Here is a 27,996-nt window from a genome sequence, read left to right as displayed (position 1 = left end):
AATGAACACTCCTCTGCATCTTCTGTCTTTTAATGAAATGAATAGCTGTGAGCTCCTCTTTCTCCAATGTGCTCCATTAAAAGGTGAATCTGTTTTAGAAGACATATAAAAAGAGAAACCAAGGGTGACTGTTTGGAAAACACGCCAAAATTTTAAATATGCGCATCCATCACTTTTAGCAGGCAGAGTGTTGGGGTGTGTCCAGTATGGACCCCAACCTGGCCCTACCCCTCCGGATGACTTTCAAGCCTCAGCAACTTTCCTGGGAAATGAGAAATTTGTATTAGATGGTCTCCATGGTTCCAGCCAGCTGTGCCATTAATGTGAAAAATCCAGATTAACAAGAAGTTGGGGGGAGGGGGGACGGGTGGCTAAGATTCTTTGTAGTACCTTTCAACCTATTTCCTTTAACAAAAATTAAATTCCATGCAGTTTATCAGGAATATACCTATCAGGAATTATCCAGAAATTCTTCTCTGTGAGAGAACTCCATGTTAAAAAGTGTTTTGAATCTAACAGTTTGGAAATGAGAGTTGTCTTCCAAGGACTTAGAAATTCTCAAGTGAATACCCACGAGCCTTGAGTTTCCGGCTCACGTCCTGGCCTGTGCTTCTGGTTCCCTAGCTACAGTTTTCGTCTACATCTCATTGACCTGATCTGTCTTTTTTTGGTTTAGGCTTCTCCACCTCAGGGATACTTCAACATCGACCCCAACACAACTCAAGTCTCAGGGATCTGTGGCTCCCGAAAATCCAACCTTCTCTTGAATTTCTGGGGCGGATTTGTGAATCTCACATTTACCAAGGTAAGCACTGAGCTCCTTCCTACTAGCTGGCTCTGGCATCGCTTTCCCTTCCCTCACCCTGTGGCCTAGTGGTGCAATCCCCCACTTCACTTGAAGTTCCAGGGGAAATAGATCTGAGAGCCTTTTGAGGTATTCTCTGATAAGAACGAGGGGCATGGAGATGGAGAGGAGGGAAGTGTCGACATCTCATGTTTGCCTTCTTCCTCCTTCGACCTCCTTTGTGCAGCCCAAGAAGGGCTTCGAGGCCTCTTAGAGGAGATTTGGCCTTGGGGAGCCTGGCCACAGGTGCCCTTTGCAAAGCATCCAAGGAGGAAGTTGTACAGATAAACGGACCCATAGAAATTCCCAGTGGCACAAACAAACAGGATTATTCTAAAACCAAAATCAGATGTCACAATGGGTCTTTCCAACCACGGCAGGCAAAATTTAGGGACTAACCAGGTATTGGGTTTTCCAGACCATCTTCTGGAAGGGGGTAGACAGCGCAGTAGCATGGAAAGAGCACAAATGTGCGGTCAGAGAGTCTTGGCTGCAAGTTTGATCCTCACTTGTTCTCCTTGTGACATCAGGCAGGCAGCTTAACCTGTTTGAGCTTTATTTTATCATTTAAAAAATGGGAGAAAGGTATTAAAGATCACCTCTGTAGAGAGCGGTGTCCAGTACATGGAAAGTAGTTGTGCAACAGCCAGTAGCTATGATTACAGTGACCGAAATGGGTAAATGTCTTGGGGGTACAATACTGGTCATCCCACTCTCAAAGGAGAGACTTGTCCCTGCTTGTCCCAAAGTGTCTTTCCAATAGGCCAAGTAAGAGCCAGAGAGGAGGCCCCTTGCAGCTGGGACTCACCTGTCTAATGTGACCTCTGAAGTTAGAGGGGATCTTGGTTAGCAGCTCTTGGAAGGGAATGAGCATAGACTTTGGGGTCAGACCAATCAAGATTGACTCTCAGCCGTAATACTTACTAGCTTGGTGATCTTGGACTAGTTGGGGCATGTTTCCTAATCTAGCAAATGGAAATAATTACACCTACTTAGTAGGACCCTTGGGAGAATTAGAAATGGTCTCTGTAAACCATCTAGCACTGTGCTTGGTACGTGACAGTGTTCAATAAAGAGGGGGTTGTTATCATAGTTGTTGTTGTTATTATTAACTTGATCTCAAAGGCTTTATCTTCCTCGTGCCTACTTTTCTCCTTAAGGTAGAGATGCCCTTGAGAAATCAGTGGTTTCCTTTCAGTATCAAATGGGGAAAACATAACCCCTCACACGAGAAGAACATTCAGGGCAGAGTAAGTGCTCCATTCCTGGACAACAGAGGTTACACTGTAAAGGTGTCAGGAAGTTTTTAAAAGTCACTTCAGCAAATGGCAGAGGATAGAGAGAGAAGCATTTATGCCTCCGTTCAGGGCTTGATTCCACCCAGACGACTGCCTGTGTGAGTAACTGCCTAAAGGAAGGCATCGGAACCCCCAGCATTTGTCTGTGGCACACAATGGCCACTGCTGCCAGGCCTGAGGCAGAACGGCAAGCAGGAGTTTCTTTGGCTCCTGTCCAGGTCTCTCTTTGCTCCTTTCTTCTACCTCCTGAGGCCCCCATCCCTGCCTTCCCAGAATCAGGCTGGGCTCTGTTTGATCAGACTCCACCCAGGTATAGAATCCCTGCCTTTCTGGAAGTCCTCTGTGCCTCCAGACGTGTGGGCAGGAAATGAGTGCCCAGATAGAGTTAGAAGGACCAGCAAGGTCTCCCTCCCTCCATCCACTTCAGGAAGGAGCAAGGTGAGCCACTCGCAATCCAGAACCCCAAGCATTGCAGTAGCTGCTCTTCCTGAGTCTCGCCAGCCAAGTTCACTTTATTCATTCCATTCCCCCGGCACCCATTCCCCGAGAAGCTACCACCTTAGCCATGTGAAGAGGAACTCTGCTTTCAGGCTCAGAGAAGGTCAAAGTTCCCACCAGCCTTAGTCCTTCTGGGAAATTTCTGCATTTTGAAAGAGAACTTGGTTAAGCCCAAACGGTGGCCACAAATTCAAAGATTACAGGGGCTAAGCATAGAACTTAATGAGGGAAGTAGGCTAGGAAAAATTTCTTCTTCCTTGAAATGGGTAGTCCTTATTTTTCATTCTCCCACTTTTGATGAAGACTACATTTTTCCATTAAATCTGCATAAGCAAAATGTTAGAGTAAATGTGAGATGAGAAGTGGCAAGCCTCAGTGGTGAAGAGACAAAGGCAGGGGTAGGGACTGCCCGTCTTCCCCACAGGGGGCAGCCAGTCCTCAGCTCTGGCTCGCGGTGCCAGTGGCTGGGCTGGCATCTAGCCCCAGGACTGTCCCTGTCTTTTATGGTGGGCACTCATTCTGGATGGTTGGGTGTCCATTCTGAGTGGCTACTGCCCTACTGTGCCATTTGCTAAACCTTTTACATATCCCCTCTGTCTGGTGATAATGGGAGACCCGTGTTGCCAGATCTTCTGATTGTTCAAGAGAAGGCAGAAATCCAGATCTTTTTTAAAAAGCACGTGATTTTTTAGCGTTGGCAACACATTTTTTAAAAATTTGAACACTATGCTGGACAAGCAAAACATACCTGTGGGTCCACTTTGGCCTGTGGACCCCGGTGGACTGTCTAGATGGCAGGAAAGCCATCTAGATTCTTCCACAAGAGAAATGGGCTCAGCAATTCCGTCAGCCACTTTTTAATTGTCACCACCGTCTAGACCAGCGTTTCTCAACAGCAGCAGTATTAACATTTGGAGCCAGATAAGTCTCTGTGATGGACGCCCTCCTGTGCTTGTGGAATGTTGAACAGTATTCCTGGCCTCTACCTATTTGATGCCAGTAGCAACATCCAACCCCAGTTGTGACAACCCCAAATGTCTCCAGACATTACCAAACGTCCCCAGACATTACCAAATGTCCCCTGGGGGGCAAAACCACCCCTGTTTGAGAACCACTGCTCTAAAGAAAAAGAGCTCCTTGGAAAATAGGAGTTTACATTAGTTATAACATAATAAATGTTATAATTGAGAGCCAAGTTGTAGAAAGATAGCCGGATGCTGATTTATCAACCAATTTATCAATAAGAATTTACTGAGCACCTACTTTGTCCCCATCACTGAGCTAGACATTACAGGAGAAAACAAAAGTCAGAGAGGCTGTAGTTCCAGCTTTCAAATCATGTAGAATAATTTGTAATTTTAAAAATTGAAACACTGCCAGTGATAGAAACGTAAAGAAAAATCTGCCTTCTAAACTGTCACTTGATATTGGACAAGTTGCTAGCTCTCTCACTGAGCCTCAGTTTCCTCTTCTGTAGGATGGAGCCAACCAGCACCTCTTTGATTGGGCTGCTGTGAGGGTGATCTGGGCTGGCATCTGTGAGAGTGCTGAGCAGGGGGTCTGGCTCATGGTGGGATTAGGAGAGGTGGGTTCCCTTCTCATTTCTCTCAGTTTTATCTTTTCAAGAACTGAAAACCTTCCCACATCAGCATCTCATTTGATTAAGGTGGCTTGCTGAAAGTCGTTCAGCCCCTTCAGGTGCAGGATAAATATACCTTTCTTCCCCCCACTCCCCACAACTTCCTTCCTGCTTGGATAGTTAGTTTTAAAACCGTCTTTCTGCCCCTTTGTGTAGAGTTTATTTTTGTGTGCTCCACACTATCGCTTTCTCCTCCACCTGGTTGGCGGGGCAGCTCAAGGCCCCCAGCCCTGGCTCCGGGACGTGGGAGGAATCAGTCACCCAAGGGAAGAGGCAGCAGGGCCAGGCAGTGTATCAGCCAGCCGAGTGTGGCAATCCAATGCTGCCCACCCACCTGGTGCTTCCCCAGGCCTTTCAGGGGCCTTTGGAGCCCTCTTAGCTTATAGATTCCTGAGAGCTGTTAGAATTCAAATGCAAACATCCTCAGAGGGCGCTATTTAGAATGTCCCACGTGGGCTGTACCATTTCCTGCCCTGTTCTCCCTCTGCCTGGAATGCCCGTCCCACCCCTAAGCCCCCTTTTGCATTCATCCTTTAAGATGGCTCAATTATCTTCTCCCTATGAAGTCTCCCCTTTCCCAACCCCATCTCTACCCCGGGTAAAACCAAGAGATTTTCTTCTCTTGGTTTCCTGAGCCTCCTTTAATGCACCTGTCACACATTTTGCCATCTTGAAGGCAAGTCAATGACTTATTCACATGTCTTTCTAGTGCCCAGCCCTGACTTTGTATGTAATAGATCTTTAGCAAATGTTTGACAAAGAAATGAACCAATAATGGAGTGAATCTAAATTTCACAGAGAACTCTGGGCCAAGTTGCCAAGAAGTAGCCCAGCAGCTCTAAAAAACAGCCTCTTTGGCTTCCTTTTGCTGTGTCTAGAGCAAAGGTTTCTTGATGTAGTCACAACAATGCTGAGCAAAACAGGCCTGATTGATGTTGAAGACAGAATCCACATCCTAAACATCTGTGACTATGAAATTGCCACAATACAATTGCAGAAATCAAGGAGAGGACCCTGGGCCTCGCGGTCATTGGTATGCTGCCTTCCTGGGCAAGCTTGATTGGCTGTCTTATGCTGGACCCCATCCTTGCAAAGAAGGATGTTAAGGTTCCTTGAGGAATTAGGATCTCTTTGATGAGATATTGTGGAGCTCTCTTTAGATACGGGCAGTGAGGAGCCACTGTGTCAGCATCCCATTGGTTGAAGAGTGAGTTGGCACTGTTGCAAGTAGTCCCTTCAAATAGACATTCTGTGAGTGCTAAAGTGCCATATTCGGCTGTTAGGAGTCCTTGGCCCCCTTTTGTGAATGCTGATGGGTACAGAAAGGATTTTTACTTTGTCTTCAAGAATCTGGCATGGGAGACATTTGTCAGTCTCCAACCCAAACCCCAAATGAGAAAACATCTGGCAGAGAATGATCTACTTGGGTGTCAAAGGAGAAAGCAGACATTATAAACTGCATACCGTGCGGCATGTCATTTACCCTGGGCTTTGGGTTGGATCTGACACCTGCCTGAAGCTCCCAACACCACCCCCCACCCCAAATCCTCTCCTCTGTATCCACCCAGCTCCCATCCCCCAGAGCTGAGGTTTTAGCTCGGGTTCTGTAATCAATAGGTTCTTTAATCAATCAACCTAAGCTTAGTTCACTTGCTTGCTCTTTCTTTCTTTCTCTTTGTAGTAGATCTAAGCTGTAAGAAATAGGTAAAAATTATCACTTGAGCTCAATGAGAGAGGTTTACTGGGAAGAGACAATCTAATTGATTATTACTGCTGTTAATAACACTAGTTAATTTGAGTAAAGACTCTGATAAGTTTTTTACATGGATTCCTTCATTTAATCCTCACATCAACCCAGGAAGTAAGTCTTGTCGTTATAATTCCCATTCTTTTACTGAACAAATAAAAAAATTAAATTTTAGAAATGTTCCCAAAGATTTGACAACTCAAACTAGGCTAACATGGGAAAAAGAGATATTTTTTAAATAGTCTTAAAAAATTCTTAGCAACAATTTGTTCTCCCAAATAGGAGGTTAACCACTCTCTTTTTAACATTTCATAACCTTCTAATTTGTTCAGCAGCCTTGTTTTTCTTTGATGATGTGGACCACGAGCCAACAAGCTATGGCCCCCAGACCAAATGCAGCCTGCCACCAAAAAGTGTACAGTCCCTAAGCTAAGACTGGCTTTTATGGTCTTAAATGGTTGGAAAGAAAAAGGAATATTTTGTGACACGTGAAAATCATATGAGGGGCCAGCCTGGTGCGCAGAGATTAAAGTTCACACGTTCTGCTTCTGGGCGGCCCGGGGTTCGCCGGTTCAGATCCCGGTTGCGGACATGGCACTGCTTGGCAAAAGCCATGTTGTGGTAGGCGTCCCATGTATGAAGTAGAGGAAGATGGGCATGGATGTTAGCTTAGGGCCAGTCTTCCTCAGCAAAACGAGGAGGATTGGCAGTAGTTAGCTCAGGGCTAATCTTCCTCAAAAAACAAAAAGAAAAAAAAATCATATGAAATACAAATTCAGTGTCCATAAATGAAGTGTTTTTGGAATGTGGCCACACTCATTTGTGTACGTGTTGTCTATGGCTGCTTTTGTGCTACAGTGTCAGACTTGAGTGGCTGCTACAGAGAACCAGAAAGCCCAAAATATTTACCATCTGGCTCTTTACAGAAAAAACTTGCCAACCTTTCATATGGAATAAACTTCAGTCCTATTCCCATTCAAATTGTACCAGATTCTGAATTTCCAAGCCTAAAAAAGTGCTTTGCTCTGGTTTAGATAAAAGATAATTTCCTTCCTTTAAGAACATCCTGTAACACCACAATGCTATAGAAAAAAAGTGGGCACAGTTGTCTAAATAAGACTCACTTCACATCAGCAGCATAAATTATCTAAAACTTGGAATCTCAAGGAAACTAAACATCCCCCTGCTCTTTTTTTTTTTTAACGGTAATTCACTTAACACATGCTTTTCCTGTACCATAAGATAAGCATCACCTCAGTCCCAGTCAGCATTTGGCTAATTTTGGCTCAGTCAAAACAGAAGAAAACCTGGACACAGGCCCTGTGCTGTGACATCAGCAAGATGAACTCTCGGTGAATGTGAGTGCGCGGCCGTCTGCTTTGGAAGGCCTCATTTTGGCATTAGCCCTATGGAGCACCAATCCTCATGGAGCAGGAAAGGCCCTTCCTATCATGGCTGGCTTAACAGGCGATCTGTGTGTCAGAAGGGCTCATGCCAGGTTTAATGCTTTGCTGTCACCTCTTGAAATTCTTAACGATTTTTTAATAAGAGATCTTGCATTTTCATTTTGTGCTAGGCTCACAAATTATATAGCTGGTCCTGCTTCCTATAGATGGCTACGTACAGGCAACAGCATGTCAGGGAATGTGAAAGAAAGCTCCTGCACAATGAATTTTTTGCTCCATATCCACATGTCCTGTGGAGGAAAATGTACGGCAGGATCTTGTAGAGAAGATCTTGCTTTGTCTCACTTACCAACAGTGTGAATCAGAGGTAGATGATGAACTCCTCCGAGCCTCTCTGTTCTCACCCATAAAATGGGCTGATAATATTTATTCCGTCCCAGGGGCTTGTTTTGAGGATCCAAGGAGGCAATGTGGGTGAAAGCATGCACTTGGAGAACTGGGAAACCCGTATAGAAATACAAAGCACACTTTCCTTAAGGATTGAGCAAGGAGATGCCGCAGGAGGTCTCCCATGGGGCTCTGAGCTGGCCTCATCACTGCTCTCCTGCTGCTCCTTAAATCAGTCTCACACTGCAGCCCAAGCGATTGGCAAAAACAAAGCCGTGCTCCTGTCACTGCCCTGCTTAAAACCCTTCAGTGGATCTTCTCTGCCCTTAGGACGCGGCAGAGGTCTTGTAACAGTGACTGTGGGCCCTGAAATCCAGGTACCTCTTAAGCTAAAATGAACCTCAAGGAAAGAATAACCTGAACAAATGGCATGTGAGAGCAACCCAAGAAGGGCCTGGGTCATAGATGTTTCTCTCTAAAACAAACGGATGGGCCAAGAACATCATTCAACTTATCTTGAGACTTGAGACTGAGCATCTCTAAGGAGGGAGGCAGGTCTTATTCTTGTGCCAGGATCTAGAGCAATACCTGGCCTGGAGCGGATATGAAAGAGAGGTTAACGGTGAGACTCAGAGTCAGGTAGCTTGGAGTTATAGCTTCCTCGGCCACCTGTTAGGGCTGGAACCTGGGGTGGGTCACTGAGCCTCCAGTTCCTCTCATGCTGCTGTGAGGATTAGGTAAGACACGGCATAGAAGTGCCTGCTTCAGTGCCTGGCACATGATGAGAAGCTGGGACATGGTAGGTGCTGCTCCATCAATTGTAGGATCTGGAGTTCACTGTATCAATAGCAGTGACCTTACTAAAACAGTTTGTATTTCCTTATATTGTGTAAGGACTCATCATTTTATCCACAAGTAATATGCAAATAGACTAGAATGTGGTCGAGATCATTACTGGTAAATTTCTTGAATGACTAGGTTTGAAACTTCTAAAAGTAATTCAATTTCAGACTCTGATTTTGGTTGCTCTACCAGTTTTCGCACTTCTTACCTGTGGATAGTTTTCTAATGAACGTTTAAAATCAGTAACACTGTAAACACCTTCTTTAAAGATAAAAACTCCTTTTTCAACGTACCCTTTCATATCTTGATTCAATTCTTTTTAATGTTTCATACCCTGAGTCTCTCGGGATATAGGAGGTTATGTGGCTATTTTCTGGTCTGTTTATTTGTTTTGTTTTTCCAAAAGGACAATCTCTGGATAAAATGTGGAGTGTTGTTTTATATATCTGGACACAGCCACCTGGGTCATCTTCTCCAGAACACCCGGTGATCTCAGGGAAAACCATTTCCTCCCAGAATCCCTCATGGTGGCCCCATCTAACTATTTTGGAGACATGAACCCATTAACCTGTTTAGAGTAATTGATATCCTACCCAAGAAAATGCATACACGATTTTGCACGCATTATTTTCCCCAGAGGGTTTATGGACCCCGGGAAGCCCACCCATGGTAGTGTCAGGGATGAGTGGTCTCAGTTTGAACCCCTTCCCTAACATACTAACTACTAGTAAAAGCTTAATATATGCCCCTCCAACTTCTCCATCTTCCAAATGTATTTGCATTTTAACAGGGGGAAACTTGGCCCAACTGAGGGGACTCAAATTGTACCAGTGGAATTTGAATGCCAGGCTCTAGCAATAGGCATGAAGTAGAGGAATCTTAGGCCAGGGGCAAGCCATTACTCATTATTCATTTATTGTGTGTTATATTTACTTTTCTTGAAATTTTCAAACACAATTATGGTTTCATACCAACACACTCCCAAGCCTCCTTATCAAGGATTTAATAGCTGGAATCCTGCCCAAACAACGTTTGTAAGCCAGGATCATAAACATAAAAACAGAGACAGCCCGAATGTTAACACACTGCTATTTTGCAGGATGAAAACTCATATTATATCAGTGAAGTGGGCGCCTATTTGACCGTCTCAAATCCAGGTAAGGAGCTGGAGAAGGCTGTTCCCCCAGCAATAACACCGTGTTTCTGGTTCTGGTCATTTTTTATCCCATTGAATTTGCTAATCTTTGACGCTACTTTTGAGAAACAGACTGAGAGAGTACCCAGCAACATAACTTTGAGGGAACTTACTGTATCTTTGTGTGCTTCCTTTTGCTCATCTGCTCATGAAGGAGGTTGGACAACATGAGGTCGGAGATTACGATCAGCAACAATAGAGAGTTAGTGACTGCTCCACAGATTTGCTATTGATGCTACAGTTTGTTCTACACCCTTGGAAGCATGCATTTGTTCTGTGAAAATGGAGCGAGTGCCTGCTAGCTGCCAAGCCCTTTAGTGGGCCCTGGGGATCCATAATTATCCAAACATATAGTCCCTGCCCTCATGGAACTTACATTCTAGAAGGGGGAACTTTACATTCTATAAAATTATAATACATTGTTCAGCGGTGATCAGTTCTATGAGCAAACACAAGCCATATGGGGGTGGGGAGGACTGGAAAGATGCTTTAGGAAAGCAGGGAATACTTTAGGTATAGGTACTTTAGGGTGATAGAGAAGCCCTCAGGGGACAAAGGCCTCTCTGAAGAGGTGAAGCTTGAGCAGAGAGATGTCCCCATTTGGGGACATCTGGGCCTGGGCAAGCTATTTCCAGGTGGCAGGAACAACAGATGCACAGGCCCTAAGGAGGGAGCTCACTAGTGTGTTCAAGGACCAGCAGGGGCCAGTGTGCCTGAGAGAGTGAGCAAAGCAGCAGGTGAGGTCTGAGGGGCAGCCAGGCCAGAGCATGCGGGGCCTGTGGGCGAGGCAAGGTCAGCTCCAGATTTTATTCTTAAGTGTGAAAGGATGCCATTGGAGGGTTTGGTGTAAGGAAATCATCTATCAGATTTACCTTTGGTTGCTGTGTGGAGACTCGCCCATAGTGGGGCAAGTTGAGAGAACTCCTGCAATGTTCACTTGTAGAAAAGTAATACTCCCAGTCAAGTCAGAGAAGTTTCTCAGAGGCCTCAAACGTTTCTGGGGAAAGCCCAGACTTAGACAGCAAACTGTTACAGAGCACCTCCTCCATGCCAGGTTCTGTACCGAGAGTTTTCATGTCTGTTTTCTCCTTTTCAAAAGTCTTTCGACTGAAGATGTTGTCAATGATTATTGGTTAAATCTGAGTAGATGTCATAGTTGACACTTTCATATACATTAACTCACTTAGCCGAGTCTCCTCATAGAGGCTGAGGAATAAATGGTGTCAATGCTAACATCAATTAGCTAATGTTTTCAGTAGGAATGGATCAAATTTTAGCTAGTAATGGGGTAGCAGTGTCTCAAGAGGCAGGGGGAGGGAAAGTTAGGTTAGAAACTAACTTAGAGGCTGAGGGAGGGGATAAAACAATTCTAGGTCCCAATGCTCAAGGCTCAGCAGTGGCAGAGGAGCTGTAGTAGTAACAGAAGTTATCATGTTCATGTCAATGGTGGTGGTGGTATAAGTAACAGTAGTTAGTTGTAACTACAGTGTTAATGACCGTTGTAATGTTAGTAGGCGTGCTAGTAGCAGACCATCCAGGATGTGACACATGATACAGTAGTGTACACGGATAATTCAGTACATCATGTAGGACATTTGCATGTACAAATGCAGGAGTGTACAGTAAATACTGCGGTAATGGGCGGGAGACCCAATAGCAGAGTGGGTAAGATAAGGTCTGGAGTCAGACTGCTTGAGCCCAAATACCACGTACTAGCTGTATGATCTTAGGCAAACGTTTTCAACTCTCTGACTCTCTGTTTCTTCATCTGTAAAGTGGAGAGAGTAGTACCTACAGTAGTCCCCTGCTTATCCGAGGGGGAGTCTTTCAAAGACCCCCAGTGGATGTCTGAAACCACAGAAAGTGCCAAATACTATATGTACCATGTTTTTCCCTATACATACATACTTACAATAAAGTTTAATTTATAAATTAGGCACAGTAAGAGATTAACAACAATAACATAATAAAATGGAACAATTATAACAATAGACTGTAATAAAAGTTACTGTAGATCTTAACAACCTCAGCATATGATTTTTTTCCTTTCCTTATTAAGTCGAGAACTTTCACCTTTTCATTTAAAGGAAGCATTTTACAGCTTCTCTTTGGCATATCCGAATTGCAGCATCACTACCTTTGTGCTTGGGGCCATTATGAAGTAAAGTAAGGGTGACTGAACACAAGCACTGCGATACCGTGACAGTGGATCTGATAACCAGCTGCTAAGTGACTCGCAGACGGGTCGCGGGTAGCATACACAGCGAGGATGCGGCTGGACAAACGGATGATTCTTGTCCAAGCGGGATAGAGCAGGAGGATGTGAGATCTCACCACCCTACTCAGGACAGTGCCCAATTTAAAACTTATGAGTTGTTTATTTCTGGAATTTTCCATTTAATATTTTCAGACCACTGACTGCAGATAACTGAAACCATGGAAAGAGAAACCACGGATAAGGGCAGACTGCTGTATCTCAAAAGACTGTTTGTTATCAGAACGAAGCAGGAAAGGGCATGTAACATACTTGCACAGCGCCCAGCACACAGTGAGCAGACCCTCAACGTGTAGTGTTATCTCAGAGGGCAAACAAGCCACAGAGACAGGCAAGGACGGAGACTCCCAGGCCCCCTCACTAACAGCCCGTGGGTATTCCTTGGAGGCATAACTTTGGTGAATTCACTGAGGCCCATGGTCTGGTCTTCAACCCCAGGAGCTGTCAGCACACCCTGAGGTAGCAGCTGTCTCTTCAAGGAGACTGATGTTAAACAAGGTCACAAAACTGATGTATACAATCAGAATGCCAGTTTGCTCATTTCTCATGCCACTATTTCTTACTCTAACTGCCAAGGGGACCAGACAGTGTGGTCCTCTGGCCAGTGAATTTTCTCTCATTCAGGAAGCCAAAGTATACTCAAAAGGGCACTTTATGAATGTGGAATTAGGGCAAATAGAGTTAATTGTATGATTAAAATGTTGAACCCATCTGCTTGAAGCATATACCTCCTTGTGAGGGGTGTATCCATCACCACACAGGGTGAGTCCTCGAGCAGGTCTTTCTCTCTCCAGCAGCACTCCAAGGAGCAAAGACGGGCCTCTTCCTTCTCTCTGTTTCCATGGATGGATGCAACAACCCCTTCCAGTGATCCACTTAGTCCCTCCTTTTGCTATACTAATACTTTCAGTCTGGTGATACCAAAATATTCTGCTTGGGAATTTGCATGTCTCTGCTCTGATTCATTAAGGGTTCATGTAGGGGGCCGGCCTGGTGGCACAGTGGTTAAGTGTACCTGGTTGGCTTCGGCGGACCGGGGTTCGATGGTTCAGATCCCAGGTGTGGACATGGCACCATTTGGCATGCCATGCTGTGGTAGGTGTCCCACATATAAAGTAGAGGAAGATGGGCACGGATGTTAGCTCAGGGCCAGTCTTCCTTAGCAAAAAGAGGAAGATCGGCAGCACATGTTAACTCAGGGCTAATCTTCCTCAAAAAAGAAAAAGCGTTCATGTTATTTTGTCTCAGAGACCAATCTTACTTCTTTTATTTCTGAAGTTTTTTGGGACACTTCACTGTAGACCCCAAGCATTAGCACAAGTCACCACCAACTCTACCCACAATGATTTAAAATAATGGAAGAAAACATTCCCCAAAGTTTTCATTTCAATGTTACCACTTTCCAATTTATGTGAGGTTGCCCCCATATGCTCCAAACAGAGCACCAGGAAAGGTCCCCAGCAAGCACCACGGTGATTTTTCATGGGGAGAAGGTGGCAGAACTCTGGAGAGCCACGACTAAAGGAAAGCCATTATACTGCACATGGGCTGCCCAGCAACAGCTGGAACTCAGTGGATATTTGCCAGGATTCTTATATGCTTCTATTTCACCTTTGTGTTTTCAGAGAAAACTTACCAAGGAATGAAAAGTCCTGTGGTGATGTTTGAGACTGTGATTGGGCATTCCTTCAAGTGTGTGAGTGAACAGAGCCTCGAGCTGTCAACCCAGCTTCACCTGAAAACAACGAATGTCCAACTTCAAGCCTTTGATTTCGAAGATGACAACTTTGGAAATGGTAAGTTAAGGGTTCATCCTGTCACAGACATAAACTTCAGAGACCCAGGGGTAGTTTCACGTTGTCTTTGTTTGAAGCTGTCAAAGGGACAAGGATCACTGAGTTTCCTAGAAGAGTAGGATTGCACAAAGCTTTTAGGGCCAAGTTTCTCTGGCCAACCCTCCCTCCCACCATTCCTCTATGAGTTAATACCAACCTCAGAATCAGACACCTTAACTCACTCATGTCCACTGCTCTCCCACGGCAGAGTACATTCTCCTTGTCTGACCAAAATATGTCCTCTGATATTTAAACACCCCCACACACGAACACAACAAACACTCAACCAAAAAGTCAGAAAGCATTATCTGCAAACTCCCCTTAGGAGCTGTTGAGTACTGGTAACCTCAGGTATATTTGGAGAACACTTTAAAGATCCTGAGTACTAGTGATGTCTAAAAGTCAAGATTTCAGGATAGATTCTTTCCCCCTTGCAGAGGGAAAAGAGAAAGATGTGGTCATTCAAGACAGAAATACACGCTGTGGGATCCCCTCTTCTCAAAGACAAGCTGCCCCACCCTGCTAGTACTTCCTCATAGTTAGTTTCCATGCCGCTTCTGCTTTGGGTTGTAACCACCACAGAGGGAAGCAGGTCCTGGGAGGAAGGTGAGGGAAGACCAGGGTGACTTTCCAAAAAAGCCCGGTCCTCCCTGCCCAGGGCGCAGCGTTGCAAGGATTTCTACCTCTGACCAGGAATTGAACTGCAGGCTCCGGAACATCCTCTCCCCATCGCTCAACGACACTATGAGTACCTCTCACTTATCAAAAGTAGACTTAGCTAGAAGTTTAGCCGTAAATTAAATTGCTATAATGTGAATCTGATTTCTGTTTGAGTTCCATTATAAAGTTGAAGATGTGTCTGGCAGAAAACTTCTGGTATATTTGGCGGAAAGCAGTTGACAAAGGAAGGATTAAAGTGTTGCTGGCCTTGGACCCCCTGATTTCTGCAGTTTTGTCTGAGTCTTACAATCTCTATCTTTGCTTTGGACCTTTAGCACAGTCCTAAGGTTAAATACTAAAATTTGCGGGGCTGGCCCCATGGCCGAGTGGTTAAGTTCGTGCACTCCGCTTCAGTGGCCCAGGGTTTCGCTGGTTCGGATCCTGGGCGCGGACATGGCACCGCTCATCAGGCCATGCTGAGGCAGCGTTCCACATAGGACAATCAGAGGCACTCACAACTCGAATATGCAACTATGTACTGGGGGGCTTTGGGGAGAAGAAGAAGGAAAAAAAAAAAAGATTGGCAACAGTTGTTAGCTCAGGTGCCAATCTTTAAAAAAAAAATAGGTTAGCTAAAAATAAATAAAATTTGCTAGTAGGTGTTGCCCCCAGTTTGTCATGTGATCTTAAAAATAAGGTGCACACTTGCTCTTCCTGCCCCTCAGAACCTCTGTGAGGCAGGAAGTGAGCAGGTCTGGGAACCGCTTAGTGGCAGAGATGACAAATAAAACCACTCAGCAGCACACACCTGACCTTCTATTAGCAGTGCTCACAGGGAGATGTACAAAAGCTAACTTTTCGTTTTTGCCCTCTCCCCCGCTCACCGTCTTATACAAATAGTCCCAAAGCCCCATCAATTCTCCCTCCAAATTATTTCTCATTCCACTGTCACTGCTTCAGCTCAATTCCATATTCCCAGTCTTTGTTCTTCAAATTTCACTAAAGACACTCAAATGTGAAGTTGTTATTCTGTAAATAACATTTTCTACCAGAGAGTAAGAGAAGAGGAAAAAAGGAGCAAGTTAAAAAATAAAAGTTACCACACGACATGATGTTATAAAAAAATACATGTACTGTGGGAACACAGAGGCAGGTGTGAGTAACAGTGTTGGGAGAAGGGGTCAGAAAAGTCCTGAGCAATGGGTGACATTTCAACAAGGGCTTCAAGAACTGGAGAGGAGTCCAGCAGGTGTGTAAACAGCCCTATCAAAGAGAATGGTCATCCCAAACAGAGACTCCTGACGCCCACATTCTCAACCCCTCTTCCCGAAAAACCTGGAGCCTGCAAAATGTTTCTCAAGTCCTAGGAGCCCCAGGCTGTCCAGCAGCCCCTTTAAGAAGCATAGTGGGTTGTTTTTTTTTTTTTTTTTGAGGAAGATTAGCCCTGAGCTAACATCTGCTGCCAATCCTCCTCTTTTTGCTGAGGAAGACTAGCCCTGTGCTAACATCCATGCCCATCTCCCTCTACTTTATATGTGGGATGCCTGCCACAGCATGGCTTGTCAAGCAGTGCCATGTCCGCACCCGGGATCCAAACCGGCGAACCCCAGGCCGCCGAAGCGGAACGTGTGCACTTAACCACTGTGCCACCCGGCCGGCCCCAAGAAGCATAGAGTCTGAGTAAAAAATTTTGGCCATGTGATTTGGTGCGGGTCCCAGTTTCCAGGGTTGGGAAATATGGCTCTGAGGCTTACCCTGGCTTGAGAATCAAGACACGATTCTGATCCTCACCCTCTTGACCAACCCAGTGTTTCTCAAAGTTGGAGCTGCCTCCCAGCTGCATCAGAATCTCCTGGGCGCCCCCTCAGACCCACTGAATCATAATTTCTTGGGTGTGGGGCCTGGGGATCTGCAAGTTCATACACTGCTGAAGTGATCACAAACACTACAAATTTCAGGTGGTTGCACTGACTTTTTCTCTCCCTGTTTTCACGCATCTGTGTCCCTGAGGCAGCAGGTGGGAGGCCCAGCAGCTCCATCTCCCCCTCGGTTTCCCTCTTGGGGATGCAGAGGCTGGCTGGGGCAGTATCACTTCCCAGCACTGTGGCCAGCCTGTAACACCTGTTACTCTGACTTCACTTGCAGCGGATGAATGCTTCAGTGACAGAAACAGGAGAGAGATCCCTGTGGCCGTGGGCCTGAGTATCACAGGACTGCTTGTCGTTTTGCTAACAGCATGCCTGGTGGCCAGAAAGCAGCCCAGTAGAGGATACGAACGCATGTAAAACCCACCTTCTTCACAATGTGCAAGGTTAAGACCTTGGGGACTCTGGCTTCACATTCAGCCTGAAATGAAGGGATTGACTTTTTAGCTGTGTGTCCCACCCTCCCACTCTGATTAGGAAACCTAGCTTTCCACCACAGGGCCATCTGAAGGCTGGCTAAAATGAGCCCCCACCCCATCTTCTCCTGTTAGCGTGGGGAGGCTGTGCCATATGGGCTCAAATTCCATCTTCCGTACCTGATAATCCAGGGCTGGCTGCGAGAATTAGGGACCAGAGGCAGGGATATGAGCTAGGTTTGTGAGAAAGAGAAAGCAAATACCCAAAGGGAGAACTGTGGGAAAGACATCTTCAAACTGTACTGACTTTTCTTATGCATTTTCAAGAGTCTCAATATCCAGTTTTTTAGAAAGAATATTACTTTTAAAAAACTGATCCATTTCAGAATAGATTCTAAAGTGATTTTAAACTCCTAGATTTTGACCAATTCCTGATTTACTTAAATTACAGATGGTCTAAATAGACTATCATTTTTAAAAAGACATATTCTATACTATTATAATGTATTATTAGTGAAAAACTAGAAAACTTCCCATAATTCATTTTTTTAATGTAAAGCACATACCTAAGATGTTGGCAAATGAAGAGACTCAGTAAATGTTAGTTCTCCAATTCCTTCACCTTCATTTGATGTCTGCCTTCTGAACGCTTTTTTTTCCTGCTTTATCTCTATTTTCCTTTGATTCTGGTCTATCCTTGTAAATTTGTTAATTTGGGCCATTGTGGGGAGAGGAGGCGAGCAAAGCTGCAAAACTTCATCAGAAATGGCAAGCAGAAGCAGTAGGTCTACCCCGATTATTACCCGCTTTCCTTTTTCAGCAAACATTTACAAAAAAATTGTAAACCAGGAAATTCTGATTGGAAGTGAGGGATGTCTGGAGGAAAAGTTCTATTAAAGTACGGCTAGGAATGTTACTCATGGTTTTCTATTACATTGACTATTAAATAGGAGAATGGGGGTCTTATTTCAGAGAAATAGGAGAGTAACGGACTTCTGGATGTTTTTAACTGCTTTTACCGAGAAGTTTTCTTGTTTTTCTACATTTTCCAGAGGTGCCACTTTTTATCTTTAATGGAAAGTTTGTGAAAGTTGGCAACGAGTTTCTAACCACTGCTTATCTAGGACAAGCACTGCTTTCCTTTGAGGTGTTTTAGCTCCCTCCACTTTCTCAGCAGTAAGCAGGGAGGGACGGCTGAGTGTCAGGAAATTCCTGTTTCCTGCTTATAGCAGGAGATGTTGTTGAAAAGCTGGGGTGTGAGGAGCCTGTGTTGCCCAAAGTGACTCAGGTTTAACAGCAAGGGCTTGGCTCTAGAGAGAGGCCGTCTGCCTCCACCTGTTCCCTCCAACCAGCATCAATGGTACCCCCACTCCAGACTCTGTTTCCAGTTCTGCCTCAAGAGTTCTTGAAAGGTTCTATACTGCCCAGCACAAGTTGTTTATTCACGGTGCCCCTAACCATTCTGTAGAATGACTAAAGGAGGGTTCATCTTCCAGCATGTGGAAAAAGAAATTCAATTAAAATCAAGAAAAGAAGGCTAAGGCTGTTTACTTAAGTTTCATTTTCCTTCCTACCGTCTTCAATGAGTTCTTCGGAGTGACGGCTATTGCCTAGACTTCTGTTATATACCCACCACCCACTCCTGCCAGTTATCTTTAAAATTACTTTGAATTAACATTCTAGTAACCCCGAAGAGCAAAGGTTTCATTTGAAAGACTAGGAAGTAAATGCCTGGACGCATTACTGCCTTGCAATTATGCCCACTTTCTGCAGTGACATCCTGGGGGGTCCCAAGGAGGGGAAGTGCTGGGATGGAGACTGCTGTCAACTGCATGTCTGGAAGTGGCCTCCTCTGCCCCCTGGGGTTTGTGCTACCTCCGAGTCTGTCTCTTAGGGCTGCAGTTCAGTGGCTTCGAGGCTTATTGCAGAAGCTGCTTGTCACTTTCTGGGGTCAGGGCAGAAGGCTGCTGTGAACGCTTGCGATGCCCTGCAGGGACTTTCCTGACCTGTCTGCTGTCACTTGCCCCTTGCTGTTAGCTCACCTGCTGGTTGCCCATCCTGCTGGTTTTAACTCGGTTTTCCCCTTCTGCTGAGGGTAGTGTCCTGAATTCACCCCCTCCCCGCAACCCACCTGGAGATAATGGAAATCCTCCTAGAGATAATAGAAACCTTCACTAATGCCCACCCGCGGGTAACCTAGCCATTGTTAATTTTGATACATTTCCCTCTCATGAGTATTGTTTTACAGACTGGAAGCATACACAGTACACAATTTGCTATCCTTTTAACCTGTGCATCATAAGCGTTTCTTCATGCTGTTAAAGGTGCAAAGTATCATTGTTATGGCTGCCATGATGAATATGCTATCAACAATATACAGTAATTTGCTTGACTATTCTGTTACTGAGAATTTTTGTTGTTTCTAGGTTTTCACAATTATAATGTGATTAAAGAACTACATATGAATTACGTACAAAACAAACTTTGATTAACAAATGTGTATAAATGTGTGCCTGAATTTTGGTTTTGTCCCGTAGAATAAATTGTTTAAAATGATTGTAATTTATTCTTCAGTACCAATTCTTGATTTTTAAGAAAAAAATGGAAACAAAAGAAATGCATATAGATGGTTAAAAGAATTTTAAGCACTATAGAAATTCATGAAATGAAAAATTGGAGTTAAAACAATGACTAGAATTTTCCTTCTTCTCTAATAGATTGAGGGGGGAAAAGTTTTTAAAAATCATTAGTAACAGTCAGTGTTATGTAACCTAATGCAACACACTTTTAAAACTGGTGAAAAAAAAGAAACAATTCAGGGGCCAGACCAGTGGCATAGTGGTTAAGTTTCCATGCTCCGCTTCAGTGACCTGGAGTTTGCAGGTTCAGATCCCGGGGGCAGACCTACAACCGCTGTTCAAGTCACGCTGCAGCAGCGTGCCACATAAAATAGAGGAAGATTGGCACAGATGTTAGCTCAGCAACAATCTTCCTCAAGCAAAAAGAGGAAGATTGGCAACAGATATTAGCTCGGGGCCAATCTTCCTCACAAAAAAAGAAAGAAAGAAACAAGATTCAGAGGAAGAGTGGAGAGGGGCAGCAGAGCGGGACCCCTCACCCTGCCTCCTCTGACACACCTACCCAAGAAGCCATATGATGAGAGAAAAAGATCCTGTGATCTAGATTTTTAGAATGTCCACTAATCTAGGAGAAGTGAAAATGGGTACTGGGAAGACTAGGCCAAGTGAACACAGACTGATGGATGTGAAGCGAGGAGCCAACCCAGGACCAGAGGCTATGCCCAGGCTGGAGCTAGCTCCCCAGGTACAGAAAAGAAGGTAGAATCCCAATAGGGAGCTCAGCGGGAAACAGGAACTGATCTCAGCTACAGTGGGAAGAAAGGCACTAATTTACCCAAACAATATCATAGGTGTCGACTGAAATAAAACATAGGTGATATTAGTGAAGGAGTTTACTCAGTAATCAGTGTGAGGAGTTCGAACCCTGGGAAAACAGTTCAGCAGAGCGTTCTGATGGAACTGCTCCCAGGGGTGTGGGTTTAGGCGCAGCTTATATCTCTTTCGCAAACAGCGCACGTGCAGGAACAAGGAAAGGAAAAAAAGGAAAGTTAGAAGTAGATTTCCAAAAAGAGGGGGATAGGATACATCTGGGTTTTTCTCTAGATTATACATTGAAGGTGGCATAAACAAGAATGCCTTGGTTATACATCAAACAAATTCTGAGATGCTGACATCAGCTATGTGTGGCGGGAGGCAAGGATGAGGGTCCTTAATTAGTCCCTCAGTCTCTAAGAAATGCGGCTGGAAAATGTGAGAGCGAGGTCCCCCTTTATCTCTTCCTGCTGTGGATCTGTCCAGCTGGCGTCTTCGGTCATGAGGTGTGGGGCTGCAAGGTTATTTGACACAGGCTGAGATGGCCCGCACGGCTGCTTCACAGCACAGCGTGGATTTTATTGGACTGACTTAAAGCCTACGCAGTTTGCTTACTAGATTGGCCTGTTAGACCAGGGAGAGGGGCCCCCGAAATCTGTCCTCATAGGAAATTCAGTGTCTGGATGAGATGCTCAAGCATGAGCAAGATGAAAAGAAACCACATGATCACTAAGCAAAATTATTACAGCAAAATAACGATAATATAAATGTCAATTAAATTGGGGGTACAGAGTTTTCATTTTGGGAGAAGAAGAGTTCTGGAGAAGGAGCACGGTGATAGTTGCACAAAAATGTGAATATACTTAATGTCACTGAACTGTACATTTAAAAACGGTTAAAATGACAAATTCTATGTTATGTTCATTTTACCATGGTTTTGAAAATTAAATTAAATTAAAGGAGGGAGGGTTAGAAAGGAATATCATTGAGAAAGTACAAAGAAAATATAACTCACGGAACAGAGAGAAATCCCTGACGATTGGTTTTGCTGAGGATCACTTAATAAGAATGTGAATTCCGTGTGACCGGAGCTCATAGATGAGATGTTATAAGGAAAGTGTGAGATGAATAGGAGATTTCGCTCCTAAGAAAACAAATCGACTCTCACAGCAGCACGCTTACATGATGAACAGAAATAGTAAGAAACAGAATAGAGCTGAAAACTGAGTTATCTTCATGGAGAGAATGACTGAGATAGTCAGATAATGCGGATAAAAGTTAAGATTATACCGTTACAGGGAAGATGCTAGGTGTGGAAGATATTCAGATCATCTAAAGTAAGGATAATTGGTGCTTCTGAAGTAGAGAGTTCAAAAATAAAAGGAAGATACATTTGATGATGTAAGAGATTTTCCTTTACAGACGTAATTGAAGTTGCAGGCTGAGAGATCCCAGAAAAAAAACTGCTATAGAAAGCTTAACATTAAGACATATCCAAAGTAAGCTATAGAACTTTAAAGATAAAGAAAGAATTCTTTAGACACACAAACTCCCCCGCCCTCTCAAAAAGCAAATCACTTACAAAGGGGGAAAGTTAAAGTTGGCCTCAGATTTCCTCACAATGAATGATATTTAAAGCCAGCAAACAATAGATCAATGTCTACCAAACCCTAAGGGAAAACAGCACCCAAAAATATTACTTCTGTGTAAATATAATAAGCAGATATCTTCAAACACGAAATAATTCAAGAGATAAAGCACCAATGAGCTCTTCTTAAAGATACCTTGACAATGAAATTTGAGGAGATCAGAGAGAAGCCACATTATAAACAAGGATATAGCCAACTATCCCGCAGGAATAGAGAAGTCACAGTTGACAAAAAAAGCATTTTATCTACTTAGTTACGTACAAAAAGCATTAAAGAATTATGGGTCTGAGATTTATCATACGAATACACTTTCTCGTATACAAAATGGTATATGTACCTAGCTATTCATTACAGCATTATTTGTAATAGCAAAAGATGGAAAACAAATCAAGGGTCCATCAATCTGGGACAGGTACATTCCACAGCAGAATACTATACAGTTATAAAAAGGAGTGAGAACACACATACTTATGTATGTACAACTAAAGTTATCCAAAATATATTGTTAAATGAAGAAAGCATAATGCATGATAGTGAGAAAAAAGGGGAAAGGCAATACATATTTATTTTTGCTTGTATCTCAAACAAGGGAAATATATATATGAAACGAAGTTGTTGTCTAATCAAAGGGGGAACTACAAAGATGAGACAAGGGTGGAAGTGCAGCTTCTCAATGTATGACAGCATTTTGTACTCTTTTGACTCGAAACAATTTTTTAAAACTATAGGAATGATAGCTATCAAATAGAATTGAAATATTGTAAACTTCAACGTTTTAAAAAATAATGTAACTATTCACAATTTGATTTGGGAAGAAGAGAGAAGGGAAACTGTTAGTAGTAATCTTTGAAAACAGTATCAATAGGTAGTATCTAAATTGGAAACAGTTTAGAAAACACACAATATCTCTAATTTATTTCTAACCTCTTAATACATTTTATAATCTTTTAATGTGTGTTTATAATCTCTTTTCTGAACCTTAAAGGGATCTTTGATGACACAATATTTCCTGTGACAAAATCACATTTATTTGAAGTGTAGCAATTTCTCCAGTTTTGTTTTAGTTTTTTTCTTCTATGAAATTCAAGTAAAATTAAAAGAATAATTTTGGTAAAATAGCACTTGTATGATCCTATTTTAATAAAAATGCTTCTATTTATTTTTCCATCCATCTGTTGTTATAGTTGTGAAGAAAGACTCCTGAAATAATATTGGTTCATTCTTTATAATAATGTCGGTTCATATTTTAGCAATGATAATTTCTAGGTGAGTGGTTTCCAGGTGATTGGTTTTTACTTTTTTATTTGTGTTTTTCTAGATCATTTAAATTATTTATAATAAGCAAATATCATTTTTAAAAATAGAATGATTTTTCTGTAGGCATGCACATGAGCACACACACACTCATACATGTCAGAGGAAGCAAATGCCTCAGAAGGTTTACAGTGATTAATTCAAGTGGAAGAAATGTAGTGATTGGATAATTATTTTCTTTCTGTACTTTTCAGCCTGTTAAAAATGTTTAAACAATGTCATATTAAATAGTATAAAACTATAGGGAGAAAAAAGTTGCCTTCTACTCCCCACCCCACCCTTCCCCAGCTTCTTGTATATGTTTTCCCTCCAGGTGCACATGCACATTTGTTTGGGTTCATGAGATACTTCACAGATCTTCAGGAACTTCCCTATCAGCACATTGAAATCTACCACTTTTTTTTTTTTTTTTTTTTGGTGAGGAAGACTGGCCCTGAGCTAACATCTGTTGCCAATTTTGTATGTGAGTGGCACCAAAGCATGGCTTGATGAGTGGTGTAGGTCCATGCCTGGGATTTGAACCCACGAACCCAGGCTGCTGAAGCAGAACGTGCTGAACTTAAACACTACACCACCGGGCCAGCCCCTACCCCATTCTTTTTCATGGCTACATTATATTCTATTATATGAGTGTACTATTTTAAATTTTTGATGGATATTTAGATTGTCCATTTTGCTCTCATAAAATGGAGATTATTGTAACACATCTTTGTATACTTATGTGAAAATATCTTTAATATATATTCCTAGTAGTGGAATTGTGGGTAGATATGTGCTTTACATTTTGTTTTAGCATTTTGGGGCTTTTTTCCAAATCATTTTAACTTCTTAACTTATCAATGTTCTTTTTTATCTAGGAAATATATGTATTTATTTAAATATATATAAATAACAAAATCATCATGTCCTCTGAGAGGGCTTATCATGCAAAGCAGATTTCCCTGTCTTTCCTTGAAGAGACAAAGCACTTTTAATTGATTTTAACAATTTCTAATGGTAGCTATCTCTATAATTCTTTTTAAAAATATTAAAAAGCTTGTCCTACTATTTCTTAATTTATCAGCCTTAAACTTCCTGCTATGGCAGATAAGGATTTAATACTTTTAAACCATCCCTTTTATGGTTATATCACTATTTTTTGTTAAATCAGTAAGGTATATGTAAATATTGTCCGCTGCGAAGTCAAACCGTGCATGACAAACACAGTTCCTGTCTTGTACAGTCTTTGTTTTGTTCCTGGAGCTTCTAATTACTGTTCCCTCTCTCTGGCCCTCCTGATTCTTTTTTCTTGGACCTCAGGTAAGAATTGGGTTAATGGTGATCCTTGGTTCCTTGCAATATTGGTTCATGCAAGGACCTCAAGGATATATCCTCTTATCTATCCTTCAATAAGATATACAGTTCTCCATTTATTTCTATTCAGTCCAGTTCCCCTTTATCCCCAGGGCCCTCCTTTTTCCAGTGGAGACTGACTATGTTTTCAATGAACTGAATAAGTACTCTCTAATGGAATAAAGAAGAAAGCGTTTTGACAAATTTACAAACCTTCACTTTTAAGCTCTCATAAATCATTAGGTCTACTTTCTAATATTTTTGGCTCACTAAAACCAACAAAAAAGAACTTTAAGTGCCACAGAAAATGTTTTATAAAGCAGATGAACATCACGTGTTTTCAGGAGGTCATGTGTAATTAGCGATGCCATCTCTTTTATATAAGCACGTCCCACTTCACAGCAAGCACAAGCACGCCTGGAAGAAAACAGGGCTAACAAGGGTTGAATATCTATTCACGGCTGAGAAGACAAGGTTACCTTATTCAATCCTCCAACAGTCTTACATATTACTAGCTTACTTTATAAATGAGGAAATTGCATGGTTAAATAACACGGCCAAGTTCACACAGTGAGTGGAGGAATTAAAAGTCAAGCCCAGGTTTGACTCCAAAGCTCAGATTCTTACCACTCTGGCCTGCTTTCCCGTCTGTCCTCACCAAACCTCACCTGCTCTATTGTATTTGTTTTCTCTCTTAGTGGACGAGTGTTCATCTGACTACACAGTTGTGCTTCCTGTGATTGGGGCCATCGTGCTTGGTCTCTTCGCTGTGGGTTTGATTGTCTATGGAGTCCGCGTAAGGCGCGAAGCATCTGGATACCAGAGAATCTAATTGGTGGCCAGGGGAAAAGAAAATAACGGAGTTTAGAGAATTCTCTCACTGTTGCCAGGATGTTGGAGACTTCCCATAGAATGTGGGTCCTTCCAACAACGTAAACCACCATCTTTCACAAAAAACAAGTCATTTCTTTAAGTTCAAGCAGCACATCAATTTCAAAATATTTTTTGTTCATTTTATGAAAGATCCAGTGAGCTGTTTGAGTATTTTCTAGTTTCTTTCTAGATATTTTCACTGCTCAAAGTCAACATTTGAGATGTTAAATTAGCATAATGTATGTAAAGTGGTATATGCTTCCAAGTTATAAACTAAAGCATTGGTCATAATTAACACTGCTTATTCCCATTGGGTATTTTATTTTACTCTTGATCTTTTCCATTTTAAAAAATCCCTCTCCTCTGTCTATAAAATGGACTTTCAGTTCTTTTACTGTCCATGTTTTATATGATTTACATATGCCTAGGGTCTCCTTTTCCATTTTGTGTTTTTTAAAATTTTTTTTACTTTTCCTTTTTCTCCCCTGGTACATAGTTGTGTACTTTTAGTTGTGGGTCCTTCTAGTTGTGGCATGTGGGACGCTGCCTCAGCATGGCCTGATGAGCGGTGCCATATCCGCACCCAGCATTCAAATCGGCAAAACCCTAGGCTGCCAAAGCAGAGCGTGCAAACTTAACCACTTGGCCATGGGGTCGGCCCCTTAAGTGTTTTTTAAAAATCATCAGAAAGAACAACATATCACAGGTTATCTAGGTTTTTGATGTGACACCAACAAGAGGAACAAATCAACTTTTATTCTCTATCTTGATGACTCCTACTCTAGAATCACTAAAGACTAAGAATTTGATGGCTGTGGACAACAGAACTAAATAATAAGCAAGAAACAATAATAATGTCCCTTAATTATTGAACGCATATGTGCCAAACACTAGCCTAAACAGTTTATGTCCATCTTGTCTAATTTTCACAACTTACAGGTGAGTAAACTCAGACTAAAGGAAATTAATCAGTTAAATGTCACCCACAGGCTGGCTCTGGTGGCCTAGTGGTTAAGTTCAGCATACTCCTCTTTGGTGACTTGGCTTTGGTTCCAAGGTGTGGACCTACACCACTTGTCTGTCTGGGGTGTGCTGTGGTGGGGACTCACATACAAAAAGAGGAGGATTGACTATGGATATTGGCTCAGGGTGAATCTTCCTCAGCAAAAACAAAAAAATCCCCCATAACCCAGCTAACAAGTGGCAGAGGCAGAATCTGATTTCTTGTTGGTCTGGTACCAAGGTCTCTGGTCTTCTCACTATACCAAGTTGCCTACAAGAACAATGATATTCAGTGCTGCCAGAAACCTCACACCAGCATATGCTTCCCTTTTTACTGAGGAAATGAATTCATTCAGACTCACGAGAGATTAGGGTACATGAGAGGAGGTCGTGATGGATAATGAAATGGCCTAGCTTTAATAAAGTTCTCAAACCCCTTGAAGGAGACTGAGGGGCTCTGTAAAACATTAGTTTCTCATTTTTATGGGATTCTTTAGCTGTGGCTCTAAAGATGAAGGAATGGAGTGAACTTCTCAAGGTATTTTTTATTTCTTTGAAAATAGAGGGCTTGCCCCATGGCTGAATGGTTAAGTTTGTGCACTCCGCTTAGGCAGCCCAGGGTTTCCCTGGTTCTCATCCTACGCGTGGACGTGGCACCACTCGTGAGGCCATGCTGAGGCAGCATCCCACATAGCAGAGCCAGAAGGACCTACAACTAGAATATACAACTGTGTACTGGGGGGCTTCAGGGAGAAGAAGAAGGGGGGTAGGGGGGAAGAAGATTGGCAACAGATGTTAGCTCAGGTGCCAATCTCAAAAAAAAAGAAAGAAAGAAAAAAGAAAATAGAGACATTTTCTAACGGCTAGCCAACTTTTCTTTCTTGGATGTAGATCTCCCTCTTGTGGTAACTTGCTTCTTCTACACTTTTATAGCCACAGCGTCTGTTCTGTTCACTTTATTCTGTAGAGCAGCCTGCCAAGAATTATTTTCCTGCTTGTTTTTACTGCTAAAGAATGGAACGAAGTCAGGATATTAACAGAGAAGATCACATACCCCTGGCATTGTTTAGTAAAGGAATAATCCAGCTCACCCCACAGGACATACTGACTTTCCCAACTTGTTCTCTTATGAATCAATAGGGTTGGCAAAGTCCTAACTTTAGTCTAAGAGAATATTGAATTGTATTAAAAGTTTTCGTAATAAAAACTTATTTTGGAGATATGTTCATGTCATTCATTTCTTACAATTCAGTTTTTCAGTTTTGTGCTGTAAAAAATTTTGTTTACAATCTTAGTTGTTGTCGTTTAATATGGAGGTTGTCCTAGAAGGACCCACAACTAATATAGACAGCTATGTACTGGGAGGATTTGGGGAGAAAAAAGCAGAAAGAAAAAAAAAGAAGACTGGCAACAGTTGTTAGCTCAAGTGCCAATCTTAAAAAAGGAAAAAATATGGAGGTTGTCAC

General features: G+C 42.7%; 1 protein-coding gene and 1 long non-coding RNA gene across 6 annotated transcripts in view; one reads left to right on the top strand and one right to left on the bottom strand.

Moving 5' to 3' along the window:
- Positions 1-27,748, top strand: part of LAMP3 (lysosomal associated membrane protein 3) — a 35,306-nt gene extending 7,558 nt beyond the window's left edge. The window contains exons 3-7 of one of the 5 annotated variants that reach the window (XR_011429074.1): positions 677-805; positions 9,762-9,819; positions 13,758-13,928; positions 25,354-26,044; positions 27,213-27,748. Coding sequence is in view for 2 of the 5 variants with exons in the window: in XM_003363347.5 (XP_003363395.1) it covers positions 677-805; positions 9,762-9,819; positions 13,758-13,928; positions 16,773-16,912 (498 nt within the window). In the remaining 3 variants the exon portion in view is untranslated. Of the gene's footprint in view, positions 1-676; positions 806-9,761; positions 9,820-13,757; positions 13,929-16,772; positions 19,531-25,353 lie in introns of those variants that run through there. The other 4 variants (XR_011429073.1, XR_011429072.1, XM_001496283.7 and 1 more) reach the window with 4 other exon arrangements.
- Positions 15-10,262, bottom strand: LOC138919132 (uncharacterized). Its single transcript, XR_011429075.1, has 2 exons — positions 9,971-10,262; positions 15-89 (listed from the first exon to the last, which is right to left on the bottom strand). It is a non-coding gene; the product is annotated as an uncharacterized lncRNA (long non-coding RNA).
- Positions 27,749-27,996: the final 248 nt, after the last annotated feature.

The sequence above is a fragment of the Equus caballus genome, chromosome 19 (genome assembly GCF_041296265.1).
Source record: "Equus caballus isolate H_3958 breed thoroughbred chromosome 19, TB-T2T, whole genome shotgun sequence".
Lineage (NCBI taxonomy): Eukaryota > Metazoa > Chordata > Mammalia > Perissodactyla > Equidae > Equus > Equus caballus.
The sequence above is the reverse complement of the archived record's forward strand: the minus strand, read 5'-3'. Positions and strand labels throughout refer to the sequence as shown.